At 35.7% G+C, this 20,822-nt stretch overlaps 2 protein-coding genes and 1 pseudogene across 3 annotated transcripts; 2 read left to right on the forward strand and 1 right to left on the reverse strand.

Annotated features, from left to right (window-relative positions):
* Window positions 1-484: 484 nt before the first annotated feature.
* Window positions 485-9,174, reverse strand: LOC306853465 (sterol-4-alpha-carboxylate 3-dehydrogenase, decarboxylating-like; annotated as a pseudogene). The gene is made up of 7 exons: window positions 9,154-9,174; window positions 8,664-8,825; window positions 8,436-8,582; window positions 6,490-6,618; window positions 6,195-6,337; window positions 3,399-3,510; window positions 485-811 (listed from the first exon to the last, which is right to left on the reverse strand). The product of its transcript is annotated as a sterol-4-alpha-carboxylate 3-dehydrogenase, decarboxylating-like (transcript).
* A 76-nt stretch (window positions 9,175-9,250) lies between these two features.
* Window positions 9,251-14,998, forward strand: LOC306852821 (uncharacterized protein). Its single transcript, XM_079389916.1, has 5 exons — window positions 9,251-9,996; window positions 10,091-10,153; window positions 10,420-10,501; window positions 11,874-11,931; window positions 14,064-14,998. The coding sequence occupies exons 1-5, from the start codon at window positions 9,924-9,926 to the stop codon at window positions 14,112-14,114; spliced, it is 327 nt and encodes a 108-aa protein (XP_079246042.1). The 5' UTR covers window positions 9,251-9,923; the 3' UTR covers window positions 14,115-14,998.
* Window positions 14,999-18,096: 3,098 nt separating this feature from the next.
* On the forward strand, window positions 18,097-20,344 carry LOC306852988 (centrin-2-like). The gene is made up of 5 exons (XM_079390129.1): window positions 18,097-18,184; window positions 18,601-18,759; window positions 18,915-19,043; window positions 19,126-19,263; window positions 19,352-20,344. Exons 1-5 carry the CDS (start codon window positions 18,182-18,184, stop codon window positions 19,439-19,441), a joined length of 519 nt encoding a protein of 172 aa, XP_079246255.1. The 5' UTR covers window positions 18,097-18,181; the 3' UTR covers window positions 19,442-20,344.
* Window positions 20,345-20,822: the final 478 nt, after the last annotated feature.

Here is a 20,822-nt window from a genome sequence, read left to right on the forward strand (position 1 = left end):
TCTTCAAATTCAAAAAGTTTGGACGATCCCTCTTATTTTGGTAAAATAATGAACATTTTGCAGATTCTGCAAGGGGTATGTAAACTTTTGACTTCAACTGTTTGGGCAAAATGTCCCATACAATAAGTAAAACAGGAAGCGAATTCAATTTCATTTTAAGTATCCAAAAAAAGAAACATGACAATTAGAAACTTGATTTGAAATTTATACTGCAAAGGTATGAAAAACTGAACAGCTGTTACATAAACTCTGAATTCTTTTGGACCAAAACAGAAATGTCCATATTTACCATATGGATTCAACAACACTGTTGAACTACATGAGGTTACATCCTGGTAAAAAGGTGCATTAAGAATGGGAATGATCAAATGCATTGTTAATATTGCCTAGTAAACACTGGTAAACCAACGGATACATGCAAGGCTCATATTGCAGTTCAGCAAACAGTAATCAATGTCAATCACTCTCCAGCCTCACTGTGGCGTTACGCTCCCTTCCGCAGATGTGGGTAGCTCTCCACAATGCGCACTATTGCCTCTCGTAAAGACACCAGAGGATGGTAACCCATGTCCTTTTTGGCCCGAGCGCAGCTGTAGTAGTGGTGGGTGCCAGCCAGAGCTACTCTCATAGGGGTGAAGGTGGGTTTGATCTGGATCAGCGGCCGCAGCAGCACAGTGATCAGCCACAGCAGCAGGGCTATCCCGTAGACCAGTATGTAGGGCAGGTGGTATCGCGGAGCACTGTAGCCCAGACCCACCAGAATCTGTGACATGAAGTCCCAGAAACGCACCGGCTCATCATGGTTTAAAAGCTAATTAAACTTGAAGTGAAATCTCATTGGCAGAGCTGGGTAGATTACTTACAAATTGTAATCTGTTACTGATTCCAAATTACATCACAAAAATTGTAGTTAGTAATGTAATCCATTACATTACACATTTTAGGTCATATAATCAGACTATTCTTTAGATTACTTTTGACCTACCTTGTTTATCACATTGTTTTAAATTAGTGCTGGCTAATTGCAATTAATCCCATCCAAAATAAAAGTTGTTTACATGATATATGAGTGTACGGTTTATATTTATTATGTGTGTGTGTGTGTATATATATATATATATATATACACACACACACACACGCATGTATATATTTAAGAAAAATGTTTTATGTTTATATATTAAATATTTGTATATAATATAAATATATGAATATATACATGCAAATATTTTCAAAATATATATTGTATATTTCTGTGTGTTTATATATACATAATAAATATACACAGTACACACACATATATTATGCAAACTAAAACTTTTATTTTGGATACGATTAATCGTTTCACAGGACTAATTGAAATATAATAATCTTGTAGCATATTGATATAAACATACAAATATTAAGATTATATATTCCATTCACTGTTATTAACAACATGAAGTGCATTAAGTGAGTGAGTGTGAGTGAAGTGACATTCAGCCAAGTATGGTGACCCATACTCGGAATTCGTGCTCCGCATTTAACCCATCCAACGTGCACACACAGCAGTGAACACACACACACACACACACACACACAGCAGTGAACACACACACACACACACACACACACACACACACACACACACCGTGAACACACACCCGGAGCAGTAGGCAGCCATTTATGCTGCGGCGCCCGGGGAGCAGTTGGGGGTTCGGTGCCTTGCTCAAGGGCACCTCAGTCGTGGTATTGAGGGTGGAGAGAGCGCTGGACATTCACTCCCCCCACCTACAATCCCTGCCGGCCGGAGACTCGAACCCACAACCTTTGGATTACAAGTCCAACTCTCTAACCATTAGGCCACGATTAAGCATTACATTGTGTTGTTGGAAACTTTTTCCTTCGTCAAAGCAGAGACCAGGAGACTTTGGGATAAGTTACTCTTTATTGAGAACTCGCTGTAGTCGCTGTAGTCATCCAAGTCTGACTCAAACAGTATACATTGTAGTTTATATACATTTCGAGGGGGAGGGTTACAGAGGTGGAGACAATCTAAACAAAGCATGCAAACACAGTACAGGAATCGGCCCATTACCAGAATTTCCCTAGCCCTGACATCATCAGCATAACAGTGTGATTCAAATGCATAGGTGCTAATCCAATCAGCCTGACAGTATCACCCAAATGGTCAGGAAGTGCCTAAAGACAAAAGGTTAATGTCTCAGACACCTGGGCTGCCTGACTTCATCTTAGAATGTCATCATCTGTACCTCAAAATGTAAAACACACTGTTTCAGTTTATATACTATTACATTGGAACCTAGATTTATCATTTTATAAATTTGTAATCCAACAGTGTCAATGTATCCTAAACTGGGGATTTGTGAGTTTAAATGAAAAACTAATTATTAATTAAATCATAAACATGTTACATTAAAATAAATCATTTTAAAATCAATCAAAATAAAATATGTACTAAAAAAATGAAATATTTACCCGCATGTCATGAGACCATTAACCAACACCAGAGAACCATGAGCATGCAAATGTGATATTTTTATTAAAATATTTATTTTTAAATCTCAGGGGTACTTCAAGTAAATGTAAAACAGGATCAGATGACAAAAAAGTTTGTGAATTTGTGCATTTTAATGTGTAATCCATAAAACGTAACAGTAATCTTATGATGAGTATTACATGTAATCAGATACTACCCAGCTCTGCTTATTGGTAGTGGCAAAAGTTTAATAAAAGTTCAACCAAATAAATTTACCACAAATAAATAGCTTATGTGAGGGTTTTGGAGACCAGTGTCATTAACATGTAAACCTTTTCAAACAGAGAAAGTGTTGCTATGTTATGGTTGCTGGCAAGGCTTGCGGCAGCATTTTTTCAGTAATGTTCATTTAACCATTACTTAGTGGGTTTAACTTCTGAGGTTTGTGAATACCGACACAGTTTTGGCTGGCTTAGATAGATACTAACCCAGCTGTGCCAAGCTCCTATTGGCCATATGACATCTTACAAGAACTAACAGTGTCAACCAGTTTTTAACATCACACTAAAACAATTTGTTTTATTGTTTTCTAGTGCAGTTTTCAATTTTATAATTTTCCAAGACTGAATATTTACATGACAAAACTCAAGGTCTCTAAGGATGTGCTCAAAATCTGTATAAAAACTGCATAGAAAAAGCTTTTTGACCATTGCTGCATTTAATGAATGACTGCCAACCCCTATGAAAGATTTGAGAGTTTTTTTGTTATTAATGTGTTTCCCTGGAAATGGAAAACCAAAACTTGATGCATCATTCATGTGGGTTGTTTACACAGACACACACACACACGTGGGAACTACAAATGCACATCCAGAAACATCTCTCACTCATTCAGTTTCTTACATACTCTTTCACACACATTCCATACCTGACCGCAGAGCGGAGAAGCAGCCGTAAGGTGTTCAGCTGCTAAAATATGCCCATGAACTACATTCTCCACATAGGTGAAGTCCACAAGATTGGATCCATCTCTAAAGAGCAAACCAGCATTAGACAGCACTTGATTCATTTACCTTTATCACATCAACATACAGTGGGATCTAAACGTCGAAGACCACACCACACATCTGAGATTCCATTTCTAAAGCAGGACATACAACAATAATTTAAAACAATGTCAAATGAATACAAAACAGAGTCCAAATGTTGCTCTAAGTCACCAATTAAATCAAATTGAATTCACGAGATGATTTCTGGAACATGCTGCAGAACATCAGGTTTAGTTCATGCCATTAAAACAGGGGAGTCCAATTCTGCTCCTGGACGGCCACTTTCCTGCTCATACCTCATTTACCTGGAAGTTTCTAGTAATCCCAAAGGCCTTGATTAGCTGGTTGAGGTGTGTTTCACTGGGGCTAGAGCTAAGACGGCCTTCCAAGAGCAGGGTCAGACAACTATGCATTGAAGCAAACGAAGGACTGCTAGAAAAAAAGAACTACTTTTAGTCAAATCACATTTAAGAGCAAATAAACTACTCTAAGGAATCCTAGACTATAGTTGTTAATAACCCTCGGTCATGTTGAGCGTTTTGACAGATAACGCCCCTTTGTGGTCAATTACCAGAGGTACTCTCCCTTGAGCTAGACAGTTTACCAACAGTATTACCAATGAGTAATTCGAGGTATGTTTCTTGCAAAATGTAAAAAAAATTAAAAAAAATAAAAACGTCAGCTTATAACTCTTTAATTCAACTGTACAAGCCACCCGCTCTCTACACTGGTCTCAGCATCAACCACAGAGAAACCCATACGGGCCAAAACAATTAAATTAAATTTCCATAACAATAAGTGGTTGGATACGGAGCACTGCCAGATTCACATTTTCCAAAACACTGCACACTGTACACAGTACAGAAGACAGTATGACAGAGCATTTCTGTCAGAGAAAGCACACATGCCACCGTCTCTGTCACGCAAGAAACAAGCCCAGGAGAGAGTATACGAGTTGTGTTGTTAAGCGTCTGTTTTAGACATGTCCACAGTAAACTAGCTTTTACAACTATTCTTTGTTGAATCAAAGGCTGTCAGTTTTAGGAACCCAAACACCCCAAAATTGGGGGGGAAACCAGTGCTATCCAGATTAACTGTGCAGTGGATGGATGTAGTGGTTACAAAAAACAATGTTTCTGTAGTCGCCTTTCTAATTACGATATTTTAATTTATGTGCTCCCCTTTCTTTCCACAAAAGACACATCTATTTAGACCAGGGCTGTCCAAACTCGGTCCTGGAGGGCCGGTGTCCTGCAGATTTTAGCTCCAACTTGCCTCACTCAACACACCTGCTGGGAAGTTTCTAGTATGCCTAGTAAGAGCTTGATCAGCTGCTTCAGGTGTGTTTGATTAGGGTTGGAGCCAAACTCTGCAGGACCGAGTTTGGACAGCCCTGATTTAGCTGATCAAACACTGTACCTGTGCTATTATGTCCATCACCCGCAGGTGGTCCGGATTCATCGCTAAGACTTAGTTTCAATTGGGATATCCACTTAATACATTTTAAAGAATCAAATAAATGATATTTGTTTCACTATTTTCAAATTCAACTCCACAAACCTCACTACTACTATGTAACAATGTGTGTGGGACTAACAGAAACTCACAAATCATCATTTTGACAAGCATATGGTTTGAACCAATAGAGAGGGTCAACTGCCTGAAGCTGAACATGAAAATTGGCATTTAATCATTTTTAACCCTGTCTATGAAATCCAGGCTCAAGTCTCAAAATCTAATGATGAGATAACAAGCATCAAAGTTTGACTTCAACCATTAATTTCACTATGATTTCAATTCTGACATGGCCTTACTCAGTCAATATTAAAGACACCAAGGTTATATTTTCACAGAATGTTTTTTATCTTATGAAGTATGATGGATAACAGTAAATCAAAAAACAGTAGAGTTTTCACAGCCAGGGTCTTATTGTTTTATTGTTTTTAAACTAAATATATAAAGTTATAGTGTGATAAAATGTGTATTATTCTTATTATTATGATTTAATAGATTATATCCATTTGGAAAATCACCAACGTTTCATTGGGTGGGCCACAATTAAAAGCAGGCGGCCCAACTGTAGCTTTGCCACTGGACTGAACACAAACTGGTCTACTTCGCAATATCACTGGGTAAGTAAACACGTCTAGGCAATAATGGTTCAGTTGGGTACTGATGCAATACTCTTTGGTCTGACTCTGGGAACAATATTCTTTACTGATATTGTCAGTTATGCTACTTCTATGTTTACTACTACTACGCTTACTAATATTACCTCCTGGTAGAATGACCTGCTAAATGACTAAATGTAATATAACATGGCACTTTATGTCAAAACGATTGCTGACAAGATAGTATTCCAGGTTACAGTGTGCCACCTTCTGGATCAAAGGAAGACTCCGCAGCACTGTTTTAGACCTTTGTAGCATGTTACTGGATCAATGCCTGAATTGAGGGATACATTTACAGTAAATGTCTGTTTTAGGCTTACAACAACAGTTAGGTGCTTCTGCATCCTTGTTATTCAGCTATAATTTCCCTCTGATTTTGGGGATAAATTATGGGTAGGTTTAGGGGTAGGGATAGGATTAGGTCCATGTTTTTGGGCAGTAATGTTGATCCAGGAGTATGTCTGACTTGGCAAAATCACGACAGCTGTCGCTCACCCGATGATGAACTTCATCTTTCCTCTGCGAGCTGTATCTACCAGGATGGGCACTAACTGAGGGTCCCGGGGGCCAAAGATGCCATGAGGACGAATAGCAACAGTGAGGAAACCCTGGTCTTTACTGCAGGCCTCCAACACCAGCTGGAACAGAGATTGTTGATTGTAATGCACGTCAACTCAAGCAAAATGAACTCATGAACTATTTAATTCTTTGGATTCATTTCAGAAGAGAGCAGAAGTTCACGAGCAGTGATACAGGGAGATGCAATGCTATTGATATGATTCATACCCACCTTTTCCTGTTGGATTTTAGTCTCTGTATAATAATCCATTGGCTTTTTTGCTTAAGGCAGATCCTCTCTCCCATTCTTGATGTCAGTTCCTTCAAACACCACACTAGCACTGCTGGTCAATATTAATTTCTGTAAAAACATCATGAATATCAACAACATAAAGGAATATTCTGGATGAAATAATACTCTCAATTACCACAGAAAATCATTTTAAATCCCAGGTTGAACAGAGATGAAGCAGAAACCCCCTGATGAATATTTTTTAAAACTGTAACCGTGTTAAATGGATCAAATCAATGTATGAAAATACTTTAGTATGATGGAGCTTACAAAACCATTCAAAAATTATTTTTACAGAGTGAGTACGGATGTTAAATTAAATATTGTATATATATATATATATATATATATATATATACAGTGGCATGCGAAAGTTTGGGAACCCCTTGCAGAATCTGTGAAAATGTGGATAATTTTACCAAAATAAGAGAGATCATGCAAAATGCATGTTATTTTTTATTTAGTACTGTCCTGAGTAAGATATTTTCCATAAAAGATGTTTACATATAGTCCACAAGACAAACAAATAGCTGAAATTATTAAAATAACCACATTCAAAAGTTTGGGAACCCTTGGTTCTTAATACTGTGTGTGGTTACCTGGATGATCTACGACTGCTTTTTTGTTTTGTGATGGTTGTTCATGAGTCCCTTGTTTGTTCTGAACAGTTAAACTGAGCACTGTTCTTCAGAAAAATCCTCCAGGTCCTGCAGATTCGTCAGTTTTCCAGCATCTTTTGCATATTTGAACCCTTTCCAGCAGTGACTGTATGATTTTGAGATCCATCTTTTCACACTGAGGATGATTGAGGGACTCAAACACAACAATTAAAAAAGGTTCAAACATTCACTGATGCTCTGGAAGGAAACACGATGCATTAAGAGCCGGGGGGTGAAAACTTTTGAACAGGATGAAGATGTCCGAATTTTTCTTATTTTGTTGAAATATCATATTTTTCCATTTAGTACTGCCCTTCTGACGCGACAGAAGATACTTGCATGTTTCCTGGAAGACAAATGAAGTACAATTTACCTTGATCTTCAAATTCAAAAAGTTTTCACCCCCGGCTCTTAATGCATTGTGTTTCCTTCAGGAACATCAGTGAATCCCCACTGTATATATATATATATATATATATATATATATATACTACAACTATGTGTTTCACTTCTGTTTCAGTTTTAATAACCATTTCTTACTGTGTAAGTAAGTTGTTTTTTTAGTGTTTGGCTCGTGTTATTTTTTTAGGATTACTGATAAACTAGTTACTGATAAACTGTAGTTTGATTTGTATTTGTTATCTATTTTAATTTTAGTTCAAGTTGGAGTAATTGTCATTTTATTTGTTTTTTATTATCTCTGTATAGGTTTTTTATTAAGTTTTAGTTTTTATTTAATTTGAGTTATTTTAGTACTCAACAAATTACATGGAAATGAAAGAATATTGAATTTATAAATGTGTGTGTGTATATATATATATATATATATATATATATATATATATATATGTGCATGCGTGTGTGGTTGTACATACACATAGATGTAGTTGTTTTTTGGTGTTTGGCTTCGTGTTATATTAGAATCATTATTATATGATATTAGTACATTATATGAGATATTAGTACAATTTATTATTACCATTACTCCAGTCTTCAGTGTCACATTATTCTTCAGAAATATTTATAATATGCTGATTTGCTCCTTAATAAACATGTCTGCTCATTATCAATGTTGAAAACAGTTATGCTGCGTAATCTTTCCATCAATTTAATCCATCCTTGCAGAATAAGTGTTCATGTTTTGTTTTGACTTTAAACTTTTGAATAGTAGTGTATATTTATTTTTACCATCTGCTGACAAACATGACAGTGATATATAATACGTACCTGTACTCCTGCCTCGTGACAGGCCTGTATGACAGTTCGTGTCCCATCGATATTAACCCTCTGAAACAGAGCGCGGTCATCACTGGCTGGAGCAGGTGAAGCACAGTGAAACACTATGGACACTTCTTTCAAAGCCACCAGCAAGGCCTAAACAAGACATCAGGAGAACAGCGGAGAAGGCTGAAGACAGGGTAAGATTCTGCCAGATCAAAACTGAACGATCCCTACCTGTCTGTCACACAAGTCCCCCTGGTGAAACGTCACTCCTGGAAGCTCATAGGCCTGTCTGATATCAAACACGTTCACTGTGTATCCTCTGTCCACTAGACGCTCCACGGGGTGCCTGCCCAAAAATACAGATCCTCCAATGACAGCACAACGCTTGCTGCTCTGCAGATGTTCACAATATCAAAACAAGCTGAATTTATTAGCATCGTCCCTTGCCTGGCAGAAGAACATATCTACAAAGCAAGCAGAGCTTTTAACACAATTAAACACATGCACAAATGACAATAAAATAGATCATAAATCAAAGTAAATGGAATGTATGATGGTCATCGACTGCAGATATATAAATGCACAGTATGGAAACAGAAATTAAAAGTGCATTAATATAAATATGTTGATATCCTAAATACACAACACTGCGCATGCGCGCCTAATTGACTCAGTACAGGTGACAGAGGAAAGATGTTTCAGGTGTAAGTACTATACTCAGTGGTCTCAAACGAGTTGCCATGTGTGGATCTCAGCAGTCTACAGATTAATAAACAATATTCATCTGCTTAATCACAGTTCTTCAAAACTATATGACTACCCAGCAAACAATGACTTGGCGGTCCACCAGCGTTTTTTGGGCGGCACAAATTCAGCGGCTTAACATGGTCGGACCACCGTCGGCACACCATCGGCGAGCCGGCCAATCTAAAAATGCTGTCGGTAAACTGGCGTTTTTTGGGTGGCACGCCACCAGCGGTTTGCTGTAGCTGGGCCTCCGTCGGTACACCAGTGGCAAGAGGAGGGTCTGTCCTGTGTTCTAATGAGCTCTTATATGACATCTTTGTTTTATAATATATTTAAAATTTATGTTTTACATTACATTTTTACAGTATTAGAGTTAAAATGAATCTGAAGCACTGAATAAAAATAGTGAGAGAATTAACTAATTATTATTGTTCAGTGTAAAAATACTGCAAGCACGTTTTTAAATTAAATAAATTGTTTGAATGATCATAAAAACAACAGTACAAAATCGCATAAAAATAACAAAAATATATGATAAAATAAAAATAAAAGTGCTAATTTGCCCCACTGTCACGTGCGTTTTCCAGTTTACACCTATGTCATAGAGCTACAAAACGATTAAAATTCAAAATTTTATAAAATTATTATTTTTAGTTTTATGTTTATTTAAATGCTGCGTGACTGTGACGTCATTTGATGGACGCGCGCTGAGTCTCAATCAAACGCTGCAGAGCGGGAGTTACCATGGAAACGGCCACAACTCTCCAACTGACAGCTGCAACACTCCGTCTCTCGCTGCTGTTTTCACCGTTTTCGGGTGAGTTTAGTACCTAAAGTCACACAAATATTACATACAACTGTTCCTGACACTTTTCTTACTATTAATTGACACGCTTTTGTTGAATATTTAGGTCATAAAGACAGTTTAGTGTCTTCGAAAAAGTCCGTTAGCATCTCAACTGTTTTCAGACAAGGTATGCTAACTCTGTATATTGAGCTCTGATTTATCAAAGTTTTGACTTTTCATCACATGTTTATGTGTAACGTTAGATGGGAAGTTTTAATAGCTTTGTAAAGGTTTTTTCAATCACTTACTGGAATTAGATTAATTTATTTAGCCTACAATATGGGCTGTATCTTTCCTGTTAATCAGTGAGAGTGAATTAACTGAATCTAATTAAAATGTGATTTGATATTTTATGGCAAGCTATTATTGATAAAAATTGTTCTGTGGTTTCAGGAATAACACTTCTGCAACAGATTAGAAGCTCCAAGATAACTATATTTCTGAAGGAAGTTGCTGACAGAGATGTGGGAAACAGGTAACATTAAGCTGAGAAAGATCATTAAATCACTTCATATGCATTTTTTCATTACATATTTGCATGTATCACGATCCATCTGTTACACTTCTTTATTAAAGTTATTTTAAGAAGGTTTTGACATCCAAACATGAGTGAGTGATGTTAAAATGTATTTTATTTCTGTGATCAGAGCTGGATTTTCGGCCTCATTACTCTTCAGTTTTACATTATCATTCAGAAATCATTCTAATATGCTGATTTGCTGCTCAGGAAAATATTTCTGATTTGTATTTTGTTTGTGTGTTATTTTTTTATTTTTTAGGATTCATTGATGAACAAAGTTTAAAAGTAACTGTCTATTTGAAACAAAAATATTTACTCTCACTTCTCATCAATTTAATACATCCTTGCTGTATAAAAATATGAATTTCTTAAACCTCACTGACTGCAAACTTTTGAACCATATTGTACACTACCATTTAAAGGTCTGGAATCTATTTAACAATGAATCATGGAAAAAAAATCAGTTTACACTAAAATGTTTATCAGCACATCTGTTTTGATAATAATCAGAAATGTTTCTTGAGCAGCAAATCAACATATCAAATTTATTTTTGAAGGATCGTGTGACACTGAAAACTGGAGTAATGATGCTTAAAATTCAGATTTGATCACAGCAATAAATTACAATTTTAACATATCCAATTAAAAACAGTTCTCTTGAATTGTAATATTTCACAATGTTATAGTTTTAATGCGTTTTTTAATTTCTCTTTTACAATAAATATAGCTGTGGTGAGTAAAAGAGACTTCTTTGAAAGATGCAAAATATCCTACTGACTTTTGAACAGTTGTGTAAATTACAGTTATGATGTTCCTCTCACTTCAATAATACTGTGGCATATGTAGACTATGTCTGTTCTCTGAATACTGAGGACAAATGATATGCTTACTAAGGGATATAGAATAAAATTGGATTGCGATTTAACCAAATTATAGCAAAGTAAGTTAAATAATGTCACAAAACTCTGGACTATTGACAGTACCCAGAATATCAGACTCCAGTAAAGGAAGCAGAGCTTTTTCGTGTTTTAAGGTCTCTGCACACTGAGTCCAAAATTTCGGATACATTTTTTCGTATTCGTAATCCTAAAAATTTGTCACGCACAGAAACCTTGCACACTGAGTCCGATGCGTGTTAATTAATCCGTTGCGAAAAAATTAGCAAAATAGTAGCCTACTGTAACACACTTGAAGAAGGCAACAAGCGTGATTGATTTTTGGGTTCTTTCGTTTTTTCAGCCAGCAATTCTTTTACAGATCTCACCACAGCTCCGTGCAACACAACTTTGCGTGAACTACTACTAACTCTTCTCTTTTTCTCTTTCAGGTCTGCTCTGGGATTTTCATCTGGCTACCGTCACCCACTGGACACCCATGGCTTAGCTGTAAGTATGCAAAAAATGGATGCATGTACTGAATATTTTAACAAATAAAACAATAATAGTTGAACAGACATTACAAAGAAAAATTAATATATTTGGGGGGCCTAGTTTTTTATACAAAAATTAATCTATCAATATACATATTCTAGATTTCTCCACACTACTAAATGGAGTCTTCAAGCATTGAGGATGATTTTGTTGTCCTCTCGCTTCTTAAAAAAAAGAAAGGAAATATTGGGTCCATCCAATCCTGAGATATAGAGAGGATGGAGAGTTCCCCCTCCTTATTAAGGAGCAGCGGGATTATCACGGGCGATTCAAAGTTTACTCCAGGATGTCAGTGTCTCAGTTTGATGCTTTGCTAGTGATACTAGAGCCACATATTAAAAAGAAAACCACCAATTTCTGTGAACTCAGTGTGCAAGGATCTATATACTAGGCATGGGACGATAATCGGTTTCAAGGTATACCGCGGTTTGGAAAAGTCACGGTTTCAAAACCACTAAAATATTTAATTATACCATTTCTGCGGTATGCACAGTTTTTTTTTTTTTTACATGTTGTCAAAGACAGAAAGTTCAGGACTCCCTCAGTTGTGTGCAGCGACAAGCATAATGAGTCACACGGCCCTGTGCCTCACCGATCCAAATTGATCCAAATGAGGTTGAGGAATTAATGACAGAATTTCAATTTTTGGTTGAACTAACCCTTTAAGCAGCAGTGAGCCTCAAAAATACTTAAAACTGCTTGAACTTTATTAAAACTGTTTGCACTAATATATTTATTAAAACTGTTTGCACTAATATATTGTGTTAACTACTGTTCGTTTTGTGCTTTTCTGTTCCTTTCTTTATTGTTCCTTTGTTTATTGTTCTTAGAGATAAGCCTGTGAAATGTGTTACAAACATAAAAAATAAATAAAACCAAAGTTTCTCTGAGATAATGTGTTATGTAATCTTGTTAAAACATATTTCTTAAAATCGGTATCGAAAAAAGTATCGTTCAGGAACCGGTATCGAATTCAGGGTATCGGTATCGAAAATTTTGGAACGATACCCAGCCCTAGTCTCCAAAAACCTTGTTGAGCTACAGGTTTAATGACTGCTTTTTAAATTATTTTGATAATTATTATTATTATTTTTTAAATTTACAGAAATTGTTTTGATTATGGTTTTGATTATTGAGCTGCAGGTTTAGGCTCACTTTAAGTGACTGCATTTTTATTTTATTTTTTCATTTATAAGGATTTCTTTTTTACAGAAAGTAATTTATTTTTTGATTATTGATTATTATTTATTGATTATATGAGCTGCAGGTTTAGGCTCACTTAAGTGACTGTACTTAATTTAATTAAGAAGAATTCAATTATTTATTTTAATTATTTAGCTGATTAATTATTATGTTTACCTTTCCAAAATGTTCTATATGTTTCTTAAAAAAATATTGTGTTCAGTGGGAAAAAAAGTTGTTGTTTTCTACCCAGACATTTAAAAATAACATATTTTAGACCCATTTTAGCCCATGCCTACTATATACAGTGCTTTGTGCTGCAAGATGAAGTGGATGAACTTGACAATTGCCATTCTGGATTTTGGCGTTCACTTGTACGGTGGCTCTGAACTGTCAAAACACCTCTCAAAATGCTTCCTACGGATGCGAAAAACGGAAAAAAAATCAAACCCGATCAAATTTTTTGTTTTTTATGACGGCCGAAAATTTTGAATGCGTTTTTCTTTTTTTTCATATTCCCCATCCTTTCCTATCAAAATGCATGCTACGGATGCGAATATCGAACCTGATCCGAATTTTTTTTGACGGACGAAAGTTTCGGAGGCAGTGCGCAAACGTGATTGACACAACGTGAGGTCGTATTTATTTTTTAACGTGTGAAAATTTCAGGTGAAAATTTCGGACTCAGTGTGCAGTGATCTTTACTCTTAAACTCTCGAATAGCCTTCTGATTATGTTTGGAGTTCAGACACACTCTTTCTGTTTAAATCTAGATTAAAAATACATCTTTTTTTAGTCAAGCATTCACATAACACATCTCATAACCTTGTACTCTAAATAAATGAAATAATATGAACAGCATCTATGCTAATCCTTTTCCTTTTGTTTTCCTGTCTATCTCTCAGGTTGCCCATCCCAATGTTACTACATCTTGGATCCAGCCTCACTTGTGGTGACTTCAGATGATGCCAACACTCATGAAGACTCCAGATGATGGCAACTAAAGATGAACATACCAACCTGACACATATTATGTATTGTAATCATTGCCTTAAAGCATACGTTGAGTGATTTTCAACCCACTTTGTATTGTTACTATGATGGTAATATATGTGAATGAACAATGTTTAATCTTTCTCTAAGCCCAATAATGTTTTGCATTATCTGAATATTGTTTATTTACATATTACAGACTTTGTGACAGTATGAAGTGGATTTAATTTCACCAAACTTACCCTTTAATGTTTGTCTGTTTAACTGAACATGACTTTGAACAAATAACTTGTATTATCTTAGTTATTGACATATGGACGTTAATTTGTTTCCAGAAGATGCTCCCCTTTGAGTCACAGTCACCTCTGGTTGTTTAAATGAATTTTTTATTATTATTGTAACCTTGAAATATGCATTTTCTAAAGCAGCTTTGATTGTGAAAAGCATTGTACCCTTACAACAGTTAACCATGTTTTACTAGGGTAAATCTAGTAACCATAGCTGTAGTAACTAGTTTATTTATTTATTTTTCCTGAAATAAAGGTTTTGATATGATGGTTCTACTATAGTAATATTTTAGTAAGGCTGGAGTAAAACTGGTAACCATAGTGTTTGAAACCAAGGTAAAGTTTAGGTTTAGTACTATGCTGTAATAAGACCATGAATTTACTACAACAATCATAGTTAAACCATGGTTAAATTTGTGGTTGACTTTTGTATATGGACATATGTGAATCGAATGCTTCTATTTGAAAGTCACATTGGATAAAACCATCTGATAAATATACTGTAAATTCATTTGCATGTTTAATCTGTTCACTGAAAATAAATTTGGAATTGCGATTTTACATTGTTTTTGATCCATTATTGTGTGCAAGGATATTTTGGTTAGCGTAATTGAACTGATTATGAACCACGGACCGACCGTGGACCGCCAGCATACAGTAATTATAAACCAGCGGCTCGTCAGAGGACCGCTGTCGGAAAAGCGGTGGCTGCCGCTGGTGGTCCGCTGGAATAACGATGAGCAAAACGCCGGTGAACCGCGGGCGGCGTCCGCCGGTGGGCCGCCGACTTTGACTCCGGTGGGCCACCAGTGGCCCGCTGGTCTTATGTTAGCTGGGTAGAAACCATTTACTGCACAACATTTCCTAAGATTTTAGTTTTTACTCTGATTGAACTGTTCACTGAAACCAAGCTTACGCTCGAAGCACAAGATATATATAGTTTTTACTGTAAGCAGCACTCACCTGAACTCAAACTAGAGCTGCAGCAGAGCCGTATGAGCAGAGAGCGGAACCTCTGATTGGTCGAGCCAACTGAGTCTAGCCAATGAGAGAAGGGCTACGTCAAAGAGCGCCACTGCGCGAGCCAATCAGGAAAAAGAACTTCAATATAGTCACATCACCAAATACGCCCCTACAAGTGAGTTTGTGATATTATAGGAAAACTTAAGGTATACCTTTATGAGACATACAAATAACAAAACATAATGTTAAATACGTCAATTTCCTGCAAAATGATTGGTTGAATTCTAAAAGCATGCTCCTCTGACTATATAAGATATGAAGAAGTTGTTATTATCTGCTGTCTGTGTAAATAATATGGTCAGAACTGTATATAAAGGTATAAACAGTAGTGTTTCTCTTGCAGAAGGTGCATCTCAGCGACGGGGTTGCCCGATTTCCCTCTTTTTGTTCTTAATTGCAGCAGAATTATTGACTCTTTATTCTGTAATTTGCATCAATGTTGGGAATAGGTGATAATGTTATTTTAACATCTCAGCTAGCAGATGACACATGGTTTTTTCTTAAAGATGAAAACCAGGTTCTGGATGTTTTGAAAGGAAGCTTCAACACAGACAAGAGTGAAATACTTACTGTTTATAACTCTAACCAAACCCTGATCAGTGGAGTTAAGGTCAAGCAGTCAGTCAAATATCTCAATTAACAATAAACAAATCAAAGAAGGAGAGACTGGATGACAACTTTACCCCTAAGCCACAGAAAACAAAGAGCATGTTTAACAGTTGGCTTCAAAGGCACTATACAAGGAAGGACACGGCTCTCAAAAGCAGAAGGAATTTCCAGAATGGTTTACTATCGTTATACGTGGACAAAAAGACTCAAAACTTGTTCAAACTTATTGGAAAAACAAGACAGAATATATCAAAAGGAAAACAATGATTAGGGACCACGCTGAAGGAGGCTTTAATGATTGCACAACTCTTATCCAAGTGTTTCAAATCAGCTGTTGGAGGAAATGCTCCCTGGTTTTTCATTCCAAACTTATTATTTAACCGTTGTGTTGCTTTAAAGTTTTTGCTAGGTTGTAATTTTAAATGTAATAAGTTACCAGATTTTCACAAGCAAGCACCGGATTCTTGGAAACTGGCTTTTAAGCATCATTTTTCACCTCACAAATGTATTGTGTGGAATAATCAATATATTCTGTATAAAAACAGGACGATATTTAATAAAGACTGTGTAGAATATTGTATTTATTTAAAAATTCATAGGCATTGATGGGACTGTGATTAGTTATGAAAAATTCTGTAAGGATAACAATATTGATATTACTCGTATAGAATTTCTGAGAATACTTAATGCATTTCACCTAAGCTTCTACGGCTTATTAAATCATCTTTACGGTACTCTTCTGTAAAGGAAGACATTCCCCGTTTAATGATAGCTGGTATTGATTTATTGGATAAAAAGTGCAATAATATTCACATCAGAAGAATATTACTCTATAAGCAGTATTGCCCCTAGCACTGTCTTCATGGAAACGGATGTATCCTTCTTTATCTTTGTGTAACATATGGTCTGTTCATAATTATTTTGTGATGCCAAACAAGGTTAAATCCTTCACAATTTTTACCCCGTAAGTTATTTCTATCTAAGTTTAGGGATATCCACCGAGAATTCTCTTTTTGTGGATCTGAAAATGAATCAATGCTTCATTTGTTCTTTAGATGTCCCTTCACACCATTTTAGATTTCAGTTTTGATCTTTACATCCTTTAATAACCTCATTGATATTACAGAAGTTTCTGTTGTGTAATACTAGCTCTGCTCTATTAAATAATGCTGTTAAAATGCTGTGCTTGCTTGGAAAAGGTCATATTCACAAGTGTAACGTTACAGCCTCCAAACCTAACTTTATTGTATTTTGCTCTGAATTAAAAAATGTTGCTGATTCCCTGTGTAAATTAAAAAGAAACAAAAAAAGCATACCAGACTTTAAATAAGATTATTGATTCATCTGTGAACAGAGATACAGTGTTTAGATTAGGTTTCTTACTCATAAAGTCAAAACGAAAAGTAAACAAATTTTATTTTTATTTATTTATTTTGCTATTATTATCTTTGTACTTCATTATTTAGTTTTTATATATTTGTTATTGTTCTTTATTTTCATTTATTTTATCTTGTTGGTTTACATATGTTTAACTTGTTGATACTCTCAATCCCTCGCAATATTGCTTGTTCTTACACATTGTTAAAATCCAAATATCATTGTACTTTGTATGTTTTCAAATTTAAAATGTTACTTGCAAAGTATTATAAAAAGAATAAAGAAATATCATGACCAGTAACCAACCACAGGCAATCAGAACTGGATGGGGTGAAAGATGGGTGTGTATGTTGTAATATAAGTTTATGGAAAATAAAAATTAAATTAAATTAAATACAAATAATATATAATCTCTATAAAGCCCCAAGTTATGGGATAAAAATAGACATGAATTGGATACTTCTTTATCCTCAGTTTATTGTTTAAAGAAGCGTTAAAATCCAGGATGTACCTTATTTACGAAATTACGAATCTTATTTTGGCGAATGGACTTGATTCATTACTGGAGCGTCTGGGAGTGTGTTATTATTCATGAGCCAATGTTTCTGCCGACGTCTTCCTTTCAGCCAATCAGTTAGGTCTACTGACCGAGCGTCACAGAACGTAATTAATATTCATGAGCAAAGCCTTCGCCATAGTGTTATTCTGCACCTGCTGGTCTGCTCCCGGTTAAGATGGTAAGTCACGACGAACGCTTCAATGTCGCGATTTGTGCTTTGTATTTTTATTTTATTTTTTTACTTTTATTCAAAATGCTGTCACTCTCTTTTAGCGAACGTTTAATTGTAATTATATTGAAAATGTCTCTCAGGTTTGTGTTAGCTACGCAATCATATGTGTTTCCTTCAGGAAGAATAAACACAGAGGTTATTATCACCTGGGCATTTACAACCACCGATAAATAAATGCTAGTGTTATTTAAAAGCAGAGAATTGTGTCGTCCGCCTAACACTATTATCCCAGCTTGACTCATTTATTACTGTCTAATTAATGTTTGCATTATGTCTTGTATTCTTCATTTAAACTGTAATGTCCACTGCACTGGCCTGGTCTTGTTTTTAATAAAGGTTTTATTCTGTTCTGTATAACACAGGCCACTAGTCCCAAAAGACCGTCACTGGGGGCAGTAGCCCCTCGGAAAAAAGCCAATCCAAAGCCTGAACTGACAGAAGAGCAAAGGCAGGAGATCAGAGAGGCGTTTGAGCTCTTCGACACTGATGCCTCTGGTTATATTGAGGTGAAGGAGTTAAAGGTGAGACACTTTACATGCCACTATCAGCCATATAGTAGCCTACAGAGGGTCTACAACCCCAATAGAAACCTTTATGATGATTATGATGTTTTAGGATTTTGAAAAATGTGTGCATATGTCAAACTTTCTGCATATAATGAAGAATTGTGCTCCAGGTGGCCATGAGAGCGCTGGGGTTTGAGCCTAAAAAGGAGGAAATCAAGAAAATGATTGCAGAGGTTGATAAGGATGCTACTGGAAAGATCTCTTTCAGTGATTTTATGACAGTGATGACCCAAAAAATGGTAAGAATGAACTCCAAACATATCTTATTGAATAAAAAATTTAGTTATTCCAGCCTGAGTTATTCTGTCTGGAAATCTTAAGGCTGAAAAGGACTCCAAGGAAGAAATTCTGAAGGCTTTCCGGCTGTTTGACGATGACGAGACTGGAAAAATATCTTTCCGCAATCTAAAGAGAATGGCCAAAGAACTCGGGGAAAACCTCACAGACGAGGAGCTGCAGGTACAAGAATAACCACAAAACCTGCTCGTGGTCTGTGATAATAGAGCAGTGAGTTGGAAAACATTCATTTTTCATTGGCTGTCTTTAGGAAATGATTGAGGAAGCAGACAGAGATGGTGATGGAGAAGTTAACCAGCAGGAATTTCTTCGCATCATGAAGAAAACAAGTTTGTACTGAATGTTATCAGAAGCACAGGAGTATGTGAAATATTCATTTCTATGTAAACATGTTCAAGTTGTTGTTTTTTTGACGTTTTATGCACAATACCATTCCAAAACCTTGATGCCTGTCAACTCCATCGGTCGTTTCAGATCCGTGTGGGTTTGCCAAATAGCAAAACGTCAATTGTTTACTCTATATTCTCAAGGCTTATCAGTCAGCATATAAACAGTAGCATAACACAGGTTTGTAGTTATTGCGTCATATATGGTATATACTGAAATATTTTGTGAATTTGTCGTAACATGGGTAAATCTCACTTAGAAAGCAAATGCTTTAGGGTCACATTTCAAAATAAATAATTAAAAAAAGCTTATTTTTATGACAATTTAGATTGTGATATTATTTTTATGACAACTACTTTTCATGCACCCCTGATAAAAATAAAAAAAAAACACTGCCATTAGTAAAAATAACTATTACAATAATGAGAATGTATTAAAAAATATATACATACAAAAACCCCTGAATGCTTTTTCTCCAGGAATCACTCATATATACTTTAGGTTTCTGCCTTATAAGTATTTCTGAATAGCATATCACTGCTAAAATAATTGAGAGCCCTGTTGAATGATTGTTATATTGAAGTCTACAATCCCTTCTGTAGACTTTAGCATCAGTGTGCTCACTGCGCTTTCAGGGACGTCTGTACTACAGCCCTTCTCTGTGCCTCAGCTTCTATGAAGGAGATTTCTGCACTTTTAGTAAATACTGTGATCCTGTGCTTGTATTTTTCCCCTTTGTGTTTCTTTATGCACCGTCTACCTTCAAAATGTTTCAGATGTTTTGTATTCAAGTACACTTGAAATGCTATTTAAGTAGTATTTAAAATCAAATAAATTGTATTGAGCAGCAGTTATTGAGATGATTGGTGTTTTATTGCCTCTCTTGCATAATGCAAACAAACACAGGGTGAAATAAAACATTTGGACTTCCAGATATAAGTGTGGAATTGAACTACAACATATGCTGGTCTTCACATTTGCTTATATCATTAGGGGCAAATTAATACTTTTATTCAGCAAGGGTAGGTTTAACATGATAGCCACAACAGAAACTTATTATAAATAAAAATTGTGACCCTGGAGCACAAAAGCAGTCTTAAGTCGCTGGGGTATATTTGTAGCAATAGCCAAAAATACATTGTATGGGTCAAAATTATCCCCTTTTTATGCCAAAAATCATGTTCCATGAAGATATTTTGTAAATTTCTTACCATAAAAATATCAAAACTTAATTTTTGATTAGTAATATGCATTGCTAAGAACTTAATTTGGACAACTCTAAATATGATTTTCTCAATATTTTGATTTTTTTTGCACCCTCAGATTGCAGACCA

The sequence above is a fragment of the Barbus barbus genome, assembly GCF_936440315.1.
Source record: "Barbus barbus genome assembly, chromosome: 33".
NCBI classification, from domain to species: Eukaryota; Metazoa; Chordata; class Actinopteri; order Cypriniformes; family Cyprinidae; genus Barbus; species Barbus barbus.